General features: G+C 37.3%; 1 protein-coding gene across 3 annotated transcripts in view; it reads right to left on the bottom strand.

Moving 5' to 3' along the window:
• The window catches only part of MUSK (muscle associated receptor tyrosine kinase), a 95777-nt gene that overhangs the window by 44527 nt on the left and 39176 nt on the right, over positions 1 to 12074 (bottom strand). For 2 of the 3 annotated variants that reach the window (XM_010970087.3, XM_045506747.2), the window contains exon 6: positions 2431 to 2555. In XM_010970087.3, coding sequence (XP_010968389.2) covers positions 2431 to 2555 — 125 coding nt within the window. Of the gene's footprint in view, positions 1 to 2430; positions 2556 to 9022; positions 9053 to 12074 lie in introns of all 3 variants that reach the window. The other variant, XM_045506746.2, reaches the window with a different exon arrangement.

Raw genomic sequence — 12074 nt, 5'->3', positions numbered from 1 at the left:
AACTTTGAGAGAGTCAGTAAAGCAGTTGAAGAATATTGTGACTATTACGTATGCATATAACACTAGGCTGCGGCATCTGTCCATAACCTAGAATTTGTGAATGAGATTTTTTTTAGTGGGTTCTTATGGTGGACATTGATGATGGGTGTTAGAACCTGAGAAAATTTGACAGATTAAGTAGGACTCTGTTTGTCCATCTACAAAAATATGCAGAGCATAAATGTTGGAAAGATTGTAGTTTTAAAAGAAATTCATTTAATAGAAGTCTAAGTAGAGAGAACATAGAGAAGAGAGAAGCAATAATTAAAGATATAATAGAGGAAAATGTCCCTGAGTTTAAGAGAGATTTTCACCTGAAGCTCCTCACCTCCAGTTCTGTATCAAAAGGAAATACGTAAACTTGCCAATTGATTTTGTAGGGCTGGTATAATATTGTTAACAAAACCTTGATCAAAATAGCTCATAAAAAATAGACCATTCCCATTTTTGAAAACAGATGCAATAATCCTAAATAAAATTACAGCAAATTAAAACAATACCATTCAAAAAAAAAAAAAAAGTAAAATATTCAAAGAATGAAAGAATGATTCACCATAAGGGAAGCTTTGCAATTTAAAGTGGAAAACTACATGTTCATCAAAAAGTTGAAATAACTGATAAGGCATATGACTTTAAAATACATTTAGATTTAAAAAAAAAAACCTATTAAATTAAGATAAAAATAAGCACTCTTAATCTCATAAATAGTGTCAGAAACTAGAAACTGAGTGCAGAGTGCAAACCAAACATAGACAAGTCTATAAAATAAAATTACGACAATAAACCATGATGGATTCCTGCTTAGGATATGGGTAAGCTATGTTATTCAGAGCAACTCACACTGAAAACAAAATTCTGAAAGAATATTTTTAACAGATATAACAAACTTAGAAGCTTCTATTTACCCTAAGACAATTTTCTAACCCTGAGAAGTTTAACTTTCCCTTGGATGGCCTTGAGGAATGAGGAGACAGAAATTAAAACTCAGTTTCCATGAAAGTGAGGAGTCTAATAAGAGATACAATGAACTAACATCTCATAAAACTGGATATCAGGGAGATATTTGTGTGAACTTCAAATGAAGTGCCCCACATGAGGAATTGAAGACCATGTTGTAATGATCTGGGAAGTCCACGGGGCTTCAAATCTTGAGCTTAGTTTAAGGCCGTCCAAGATTAGTAGTAGGCCCTGGCCCCTAGCAGAAACAAACAAAAATTCTCTTTGGAGAGAAATACCTTCATCTAGATCTCAAACCAATCCTTGACTCTTTTTTTCTTCAAACAATGAACAGCCATAGTCAGAGATAACTAGGCACACAAAGAAACAAAACACAATGAAAGAAAATCAGCAGGAAAACAGAGAACAAAAACAGACCTACAATGGCATCCCATTTCATTCAAATAAAGCCAAATTGTTTCAATGACCTACATAAACCTATAGGATTCACGCCTGTACACACTCCTTACCTCTTTCCTCTTTCCTCACTCATCTCTAGCCACACTGACCTACTGGCTGTTCTTCTGACATACCGGGTGCGCCCTTATCTCAGAGCCTTTGCCTAATTATCTTTCCTTAGTTATCTACATAGCCTCCTCCCTCAGCCTTCTTCAGATCTTTGCTCAAACATCTTCATCTAGATAAGGCTTCCCTGACCACTCTATTGAAAACAGAATCTTTCTTCTAAGGTTGTACTTTTTGTCTCATTTTCCTGCTTTATTTTTCTCCCTGGCATTTGATACTATCCCCATAGAATGTAGATTCTACTGTTTGTTCATTTTATTGTTTGTTTATCCCCATTATAATGTAAGCAATTCGAGGGTGGGAAACTTTATCTGTTTTGTTTACACCTGTATCCACAATGTCTAGAATAATGCCTAACACCCAGATAATGTTCAGTAATATTTGTAGAATGAATAAATGAATACTTTTGTGTAGAATGCTTAGAACAGGTGCTGGTCATAGCACTCACTTACTATAGGTTAATTATTATTATGAGTATTAGAAATAAAAGAAGAACGTTGCACTAACAGACACGGGATCTAATTCTGGATTACTTTTCATCAAAGTAGGCTCCAGTAGTGAATTAATTCTTAAACGGATGAGTTTTGTGTGGGAAGGAATTGTTACCACTTTCCTTTTGCACCAAAGCATAAAGAATGAATTTGATTTTCTACTATTCCCCATGACACAAGGAGAGAAGTAAACCTGTGGAGTTCAATTTCCAAGGCAGTGAAACTTCTAGGATGAAAATATTGTAAAGCTTTGGAAAATGGAGGTACAGGTGGGACCAATGACAGAGATCAAGGTCAGACTCTACTAATATGTGGTCTGTCCTGAAATTCACCACCAGTGGGTCTTCCCCCGACAAGTCCCCATACAGATGGCACTCACAGCATTTCCGTTTTCAATCCAGGTGATGGTGGGGACAGGGATGCCTGTTGCTGTACAGCGCAGGGTCACAAAGGAGCCAAAGGTGACATTGTGGGATTCGGGAGCCCGCAGGATTCTGGCAAAAACTGTTAGGAAAACAGAAGTGGTGAGTGACTCTCCTAGCCAGATTGGTGTTTTAGAAATGCAAATCAGATCGTGGTCTCCTGTGAAAGATCCCTCATGTTCCCTCTGTCTTAAGGATAATAGCAAATGCTATGCCCCGGCTTCTAAGCCATTTATACTTGACCCTATGCTTCTCACTACCCCAGGATACCCCAAGCTTGTTCCCAAGTTACGAGCTTGCCCATGCCATCCCTTGACCTGGAGCGTGCATCCCTCAGATCTTCACAGGGCAGTTTCCTTGTACCATCCAAGTCTCTGTTTAAGTGACATTATCTCAGAAAGGCCCTCCTTGACCCACCAACATAAAGTCTAACCTTCCCCCCATTCACGTTTTCATCACCCTATTTTGTTTTCTTTCCAGACCTCACCGCTATCCAAAACTATTTATTTTTTATTTGTCTATTGTCTGTCTCTCCCTACTAGATCATGAGTTCTCGGCAACCAAAAACCTTGCCTGTTTTGTTCAGTCCCTAGAAGACTGCCTACGAAAGTAATAATATTTAACTGAATTAATGAAAGAATTAATTAATGCTTTACAGCTTCACCTGTCATAGTGGGAGGACGGACAAAATGTGCCCAGCTCTTCAGAGAGTGAGATGAACTTGAGGGTCCACAAAAGAAAAGGACTGTTTTAGACAAAGGTGGACAGGAGAATGAGTGGTTTATGTTCCTTTCTGAGGCTGAATCCCCACCAACTAGATAAGAGGAAACAATTTAAACTTTAATTAAAGAGTGGATCTGAGGTTCAGGGTGTACAACAAATTGAGGGATATGCAGATTCACAGAATCACTAACGTTGGAAGAGCCTTCGGAGATCAACTAGATTTCTGCTTTTATTAAGTAGATGTAGAAACCAAATCCCCATTCATTTAAGTTGCTTCTCCAAAGTCATAAAACTGATGGGTGAGAAACTGGAACTTAAGTCCTCTAACTTCAAATCCAGTATTCTTTAGACCGTTATGGAATCCTTTTAATTGCCCATTTACTGCAGATATAATACTTTTTTTGCTCTTGCCTTCTGTTTTCCAGAACCAAAGCACAGAACATAATAACAGACTATGAAATTCCAATGTACACAATGCTTTGATGCTTAGTCTTTTCAAAAATTGTGAAATTTATGGAGTTGCAAAGTCCTGATAGTAAATGGTAGTAAGAAATTTGTGCTAACTGGGGATGGGCTAGGTCATAAAAATGGTAATGTGATTGTGCTAAAAGTCCTTACATCAAAGTGCATGTGGATTGGTTGGATTCATGTCCGGGGTTGCTTTAAAATTTTAAAAAATGTTGAAATATACTTAAGAAAATTGGGGGTGGGTAATTAGGTTTGTTTCTTTCTTTGTTTGTTTGTTTATCTGTTTGTTTATTTTAATGGAGGTACTGGGGATTGAACCAGGACCTCGTGCATGCTAGGCAGGCACTCTGCCACTGAGCTATATACCCTCCCTCCACGTCAGTTTGCTTTAAAATAAACCAGCAGCAACACAATAGCACTGGGATGGATAAAACAAAAATGGTAGACTACTGATCATTGTTGCTGTTGGGTAATAGGAACAGGGAGGTTTACTATATTACCGTATCTACTTCTCTATAAAATTGAAAAATTTTAACATTAGAATTTTTTTTTTAATGCAGTAGAACCTACCCCACAACTCCAGAAAAACATGTAATGGAACTCATACTTCTTCTGCCTTTGAAATAGCATAAGTTACCAGAAAACCTAGTTCCTGAAGAAAAGTAAGGTTCTGAGGGGAAATATTTGGCAGAGGTGTCATTGCTAAGAGCTTCAGAAAAGTCCACAACAGTTTCAGATTGGAACTCTGTGGGGTGCGGGTGGTTCCAAGTTGAACCGAAGTGTGGGACTTAGGGACAACTTTCCCTAGCAGGCAATATTTCCAGACTGAAAAAATTCCATATCAGGAGGGAGTACTAGTCATTATGGTGGTCGGTTCTAAGAGGAAGTGACCTGTGTAGTCCCACAGGTCACCATGCTTAGAGGGCCCTGTGCTTGGTTTCATTTTCTACTGCCTGTGTCTTGAAATTATTAGTGATTTTTGAATTGTACTGTTATTTGCACCAGGCTCACAAATTATGGAGTCAATCCTGATGAGGCCATGGCTAAAAATGCCTGCTTAAAATAGGGGGTGAAGGCTACACCTCTGTTGAAATTCCAGAAAAACAAGGCTCCTAGGTGAAATGGAAAATAACAAGTTGCGAATATGCTGGGTGGGTCTGAAGGAAGCATCAAGCAGGACTCGATGACAGAGGCTGCCCCCACTGGAAAGTCTAAATTTCTCAAAAAGACAGGGCAGCCAGGAGGCCATGCACATTTCCTCCAGCGTGACAAACATGGTACTCTGTCTGACCACCTGATAGGAGGGTTCTCCCCACTCAGTCTAAATTCACAGGATGTGGACCCTTGACCACTAACACAGAGTGACTAGCATCTGAGCAAGGGTACACCCAGGTACTCTCTTCCTTTCTGACGTTTTCTGGCCACAATTATGAAGACCTAGATTACAAAACATAATTGAGTCCATGTTCATTATTTGGCTGAAATAATTCATAGGGGCTGGGCTATACTTGTGTGACTGAAATTTTTGGGGAGTGAGACTACTGCAGTGATCCATTTTATGGATCCCGTTGCCTCTGAGAATCTGGGGGAAAAAAGCAGGATCCTTGAAATATTGGGAGTGGGGATTATGTCAATCCCATGAATGCTGGAAACATGTAGACAGCAGCTGCTGGAGATAACACGACTCAGTGTACTCTTAAACCTGAATGAGAGCCTTCTGGCTGAAAATGAGAAGAAGAAACTGGAAAAGAATGAAATCTAGATTTTTTTTTTCTGCTGTAATTTACAAAGGCAAGAGTTTTCATTTGGTGACTTTAAAGTCTTCCTGGAAATTTAGTAATAAGGGAGGGTTTATTTTATTTGGTTTTATTTTATTTTGTAATTGGTGGCATTTTTTTTTCCCTCTTGGCTGGCATTACATTATTTGGAATATCGTTTGGGCTCACTGCAAAACCTCTGATGGTCCATATTGCACAACACAGCTAAGCATTATGTGAGATGGTGAGATGGTAAATAAGATAGAATCCATCATCATTCTGGAGGTCAGCATAGCCTTGGAGTTAATTTAATTAATGTGCTGCTTTGTCCCACATCAAAACCCTCCAGGAGGTCCAGTGGAACACAGAAGGGTACAGAAAGAAGCACTGTTAGCACTGTAGATGGTGTGAATGTAGGACTGTGCCGACAAACTGCTGGTCTCCTCCAAAGGGGCGCATACATCCTTGGTTGTCTGTGGGTTTCATTGTTAAGTCTGGTGGGTTAAGAGGGAAAAAAAAAAAAAAAAAAAAAGGCCGAGAAGTAAAGGGAAGCTGGTTTCTCCTGCACTCCCACGTTCTTGCCAAAATATAAATTAGAAACTTGCCTCTGTTCAGTGTTGAAAGATAGTCTACCTTTTCTCCCAATTTCCCTGCCTCAAAAAAAGTTGCAGATGTCTTTTGAGTTTTGACTCAAACGTCTCCTAATGATGCTTTCTTGACCCTTCCTCTTCATGCTTGTTTTTGTCTCTTCATAGCACTTGTCATCATGTTATAACTGCTGATTTGTTTGTTTGTTTGTTTGGCTGTCTCTTCTCTTGGAGTGTAAGTTTCATAAGGGAAGAGCTTGCTTTGCTCATTAACACAGGCTAATTGATAGATACACAGACAAATGATTGATTGATTGATTGATTGATTGATTTATAGACCGATTGATCCAGAACCTGGCATGCTACATGGTAGGCACTCAATAGATATTTGCTGAATAAATGAATGAATGAGTGAGTGACTCCTCTGATTGGTGAGACTGGGGAAAGGGACTTGCATACATGATAAGTATCTCAGTCCTCTCTGAGCCATCATTCTCCCAGCTACCCAGCAAATAAAAAGGGTATGGCGTTAATGTGCAGTAGGTAAGTTCCCCAGGTCAGGGCTTGTCCATCTTACAACTTCAGGTGAAAAGTTGAAGAGTGGGGAGGAATCAGAAGTTTTGTGAGCCTAATTCTTAGCTTTATTTTTTGATCCAGCTTTATCAGCAATAAAATGAGTATTTTTATACCCATCTGTATTTGTTGCCAGGTCTAAGGAAAAAGGTGAAGGGGTGGTGAAAGAAATTTCACCACATTTATCAAACCTTAAAAACAATAACACCAGTTGCCATTAAAAATAAATTCCAGACTGCTCCATGGATAATAATACACCTGTCATAATAAACTTAGATGAAGTTCAATAATAAACTCCCATGGTTTCAGTGGTAGCCACAAACAAAATACATTCTAAGTCATCAGTTTTAAAAGTAATATGATATGTTTCATATCAAATAAAATGTCCTTTGAATATCCCTATTTTGCCTTTTATTTGCATGAAAGACAACATAAAAGTATTTTTGCTACATAAACAAGCTGTTTGATAGAAGCGGCATTTCATTCCTTAGCAGTTTGGAGCATGCTTACTACTGTTTTGATGTGAATTTTTAAAGAAAAAAATTAGGCAACTCTTCTTCCTATAGATCATCTTATCCGTAACTCTCCAATTTACTGTGAGCTCTTTCCCACTTGCTTTCCTGCGGGAAAGCACATTATTGTTCATCTGCAACATAGGAAATAGACACTGGCAATCTATTTATCCCTGGGTTTTTCTCTCGTGGGGTCTGTTCCTGAGGTTGGGGCTTTAATTTCTCCTGGATAGACTTACAGTACTAACTGCAGGTTGAGAATCCCTATATTCAAAACTGGGCTTAGGCAGCCAGTGATTCCAAAGTCCTTTATAACATAACCATATTGTCTTGGTATCTTTCTCTCTCCCCTTTTCTTTGTTCTTTCGTTCTGTTTGTTTGTTTGTTTCTTTCTTTCTTTCTTTTTTCTTTTCTTTCTTTCTTTCTTTCTTTCTTTCTTTCTTTCTTTCTTTCTTTCTTTCTTTCTTTCTCCCTTTCTTTCTTTCTCCCTTTCTTTCTTTCTTTCTCTCTTTCTCTCTCTCTTTCTCTTTCTTTCTCTCTCTTTCTTTCTTTTCTTTTCTTTCTTTCTTTTCTTTTCTTTCTTTCTTTCTTTTTCTTTTCTTTCTTTCTTCCTTTCTTCCTTTCTTTCTTTCTTTCTTTCTTTCTTTCTTTCTTTCTTTCTTTCTTTCTTTCTCTCTTTCTCTCTTTCTCTCTTTCTTTCTTTCTCTCTTTCTTTCTTTCTTTTTCTTTCTTTTCTTCCTTTCTCTTTCTCTCTCCCTCTTTCCTTCCCTCCTTCCCCTTCCCTTCCCACCCTACCCTGCCTGTCTCTCTTGTTCCATTTTTCAAAGCTCTTTCAGATACAGAATAAGTTCTATTATTGGTTGTCATTTTAAGGGGTAATCTGAATTTGTAATCAGGAGATGGAGCCATTATTCACTCTGAAATGGCACTGGTCGTGTAATGGAAAGCCTAACAGACGGGGGACCCAAATTAAATCCTGAAATTAATAGGCAGCTTGGCTTGAGATGAATTACCTCTCTTTTCTTGGTAAGGGAATAGAGCCAGAGGAATACTTAAGCCCCTTATAAATTCTATTTCTGAGCAATTATTCCAAAGGACACAATGAGCTTGCATGGATTTTATTTTCTTTTGTTCTTTGCTTTCTTTCTTATTTTCTAGCTTCCCTTAAAGAGATTTTTTGGGGTTACCTGATTCAAACCAGCAGTGACTGATAGGAGTAAATTGAAAACAAAGAAAGCCAAAACTAAAAAAGGAGAAAAATTACACAGGAGCAGGTGAAGTGATTTTATCTAAATTTAGTTATAAGCAGCCTGATATTTAGAAATACTAAGAAATTTTTCAAAATACTAAGATGAGGAGGTGCTCTTTCAAAGAATACCAGCCTAGGGTTTATGCCTAGAGCCAAATTGTGTTATATGAGAACTTGTGAATTTCATCCAAAATATACAAAAGTTAGGTTAGGACAGTTTGATTGATTTGGTTTGGTTTGGAGCAGTTGCATAATGCTTGTCTACTTGAAGTAATGACAATAAAACCTGGCACCTTGATATTTTTACATGTCTCCAAAGATTGTACCCTCCACTCCCACCCCCCCCAGCCCCTAAGGCTTTTGGTCAAAGGAACTTTCTGTTCCAATCTGTGTGAGAGTGATAGTCTCGTGCTGATTTATGTCATTTCCTTTAGTTTGCATTTTCAGAGTTTGGGATACAAAGTTTAAGTCTTTTCTTAATAAAAGCAAATGCTCAGTAATCATATAATAAAGCAGGCCATCTAATGACACTGTTAAATGCTGAATTAACACTCCCCATACGGCGTTTGCTATGTCCTTACAAAGTCATGGCACTTGGAGTTGTTTATAAGGTCAGAGAAATAAACAGTTGAATAGAAACATACATTTAAAAGGAAGCAGTGCAGAAAGAAAAAAAATACCTTTAGTATCTTGTTCAGGTTCACTCTCTTCTATTAATAGAAACAAGACAAAACACACAAACACAAACAGAAACAACACATCATGAAAAAGGGAATCTTTGACCACATAAACATCAGCTGTACAAGATTAATTAGAATCTGCTTGTTTCTTATTTCAATAAGAAACAAATGCAATCAAGGGAAAAGTCTGACCTTTGAAAAGCAAACTATTAAATGACATTAAATTTCAAAAGGTTACTTTCAGTCAGGCAGTACTACACAGAAAATGAACTACAGCACACCCAACAACATAGCTCATCCATGCATTTTTATTCAAACATTGACAATTACCCTTCCTTTCAAGGCAACACACTGCCTATGATGCTGATAAATGACGCTCCTCCCTGTTAGCGTGGCTTCTCCTTTTACAAGGCCCTGCTGTGAAGTCAGTGATGTTGAATCTGGGATCTCAGCTATCATTTCTATGGCAATAGACTCATGTTGTGGTAAACAGAGGATTAGGGGGTTTCTGCAGAACAAAGCCTACAATGGACAGAGATTCTCTCCTCTGTATCAATTCCCGGGGCTGCTCAGAGAGCAAAGGGGAGTAAGTCATGGTCTTTCAGGTGACTGCCAGTGAAGCAAGCTACAAAGGAAAGTGTAAAAATGTCTAAGCTGGGTATATGGAATTGAGAATTTATAAATTTTTAAAAATCCTAGAAAAGAAACAACTACCAAATTAATGGTTCCAAAATGTTTAATAGAACCATATCAGAGGTAGATCCCACATGGAGCTCTGTTTTTTGTTGATGAAGATTTTTTTTTTCATGTCAATTTAGACCTTTCTTTGAATTAGTGATAAGCCAAGTACAGTATGTGTTTACAGTATAAAACAGCAATGCTATTGTTAACTACTTTTAATGATAAGAATACATTGGTATAATTCTTTACAGATTATGGGTACTTCCACACTTATTGTACAGTAACTCATTTAAGCTTCCCCATAGCCCTCTGGCTGGACATAACTGATATTATTCAGCCCATTTTTCTATAAAAGGAGTCTGAGACTCAGATTTGCTGCAGATGCAGAGCCAGAAATGCCACTCCAATTTTCAGACACCAAGTCTTCGTTCTAACCAAGCATCACGGTGAGAAGTCCTCATTTTGATGCCTAACACCCAATCCTCTTAAATTTCAGTGAACTTATGATTTCCCAGTTAGCTTTTACTGTTTGAGATTTCCCTGCCTCTACCAATCAAGTCTGTGGCACATTTTTATCTTATTTTGTTAAGTATCAAGGTCATATTGGACAAAAGTGAGTTTTTCCTCCATATTTAAAACTGGTCACCTGGACACTTGAAAACTACAGAGCTTCCCTGTTTGTAACACAGCCTTTAATAGCAGAAATAAACGAAGGTCCAGACTTGGACCAGATTAGGCCTGAAAAATTGTATTCTTAAATGGAAGTTGTATCATGATAGCCAATAATTATAATCACAGTGCCTTAAAATCTTTTCTTATCATAAATGGTTATTATATATTGAAAGCAGATATCCATATCATTAAATAATATCATTAAATGATAAATTATTAGATAAGGAAATACCATTAAATAATAAAAGCTAAAAAAGTATTATTCATCTAGGATTGTTAGGTGATTGTTGAAAACATGAAGTAAGCAGCATTTGGTAATATTTTTGCCTGTTAACAAATATATGTACATTTTGCCTTCTGTATGTAAATGTAATTTTTGGTACACTTTGACACCAAAAAATATTGCTTTACAATGTCTTTCTAGTTTCTCAGCACAATTGTGCTTATTTCTAAGCTTGAGGGGGAAAACCCTTTTTTTTTTTTTCACCAGCCAAATAACTACATTATAGGTGTCTGAGATGGCATGGAATTTCTATGGGAATATCAAGTGTCTTTATAGTCTGGCTGCTATATTTCCAAAATTTTGTTCTTCTAAAGTTGAAGGGCCTCAGTCAATTCTGAGAACCTTATTTATTCATCTTACACTACTCCTTTTAGAGTTTGGGAGCAAGTGCAGGTAAATTCTCAGTCTCCTTCGAATTTTACTCCAGTGATCTTTTACTGGATTTATACTTCAAAGTAGACTCTGCGGGCAATGCTGATTTTCCTTCGCTATTTTTCACCTTGTTGTCGTGGTTATGATTGCTCATTTTGCTTTATTTGTTTGGAATTGGAAGTGGTTTGGAAAGAATGCATCCATCTCCTCCAATGCAGATTAGAACCAACACAAGAGATGAAAGAATGTCTAAGAATTGCCATCTTCCTAAAAGGACACCTGGCAATTCCACCAGAAATTCTATTTTCATATAGAGACTCAAGTTTTCTTTTTATGCACAAATGCAAATATACATCTTTATACATACATATTAATATATGCTTATGTATTAATATACACACGTATGTACACACATTAACACACATGCACACACAATTGAGGTTACTTTAAATTAGAGAAAAATATGCAAGAATACTGTAAAACCTATTTAAGGTGGAGTACATTCATTCAGTGTATGATTGTCATTTCAAGGTCAAACTGTATTTCTAGTTTTTCCATGCATCCTGCTTGCCTAGCCTACTATGATCCCTCTTGACTTCTGAAATTGTTGTTCTACCACTTAGCAATGTTTATATGTTCTGCTTCATAGTCTTTATTCTCCCTTAATTGCTAAATTCTTTTCTAACTGCTTTATGTATAATGCATCAGTCTTGTCTTCCAAAATGATTTGTAGTCTTTGGTGGTGGGGGTGTGGAGGAGAGAGGAGCTTAGCTTACTTTTCTTGTGTCTTTTTACCCCCTCAAAGTCCAGCACTGTCTTTTGTAGAAAAAGGAAATACTATAAAAAAGAATTGGATAGTGATTCATTTTCCTTCTCAGCTTTCTTGAGATTGTTCAGTAGGACATTTAGGATAGAGAACCTGAGACTTCTCATATTGGAATAATCTGAGATATAATCAACATCCAAGTTCAATAGTATATCCATCATTTTCTTGAGTACTTTGATTTATGGGGGACTCAGCACTGTCATAGTAACCCATTCTAA

Source organism: Camelus bactrianus, chromosome 4 (assembly GCF_048773025.1).
Source record: "Camelus bactrianus isolate YW-2024 breed Bactrian camel chromosome 4, ASM4877302v1, whole genome shotgun sequence".
NCBI classification, from domain to species: domain Eukaryota; kingdom Metazoa; phylum Chordata; class Mammalia; order Artiodactyla; family Camelidae; genus Camelus; species Camelus bactrianus.
The sequence above is the reverse complement of the archived record's forward strand: the minus strand, read 5'-3'. Positions and strand labels throughout refer to the sequence as shown.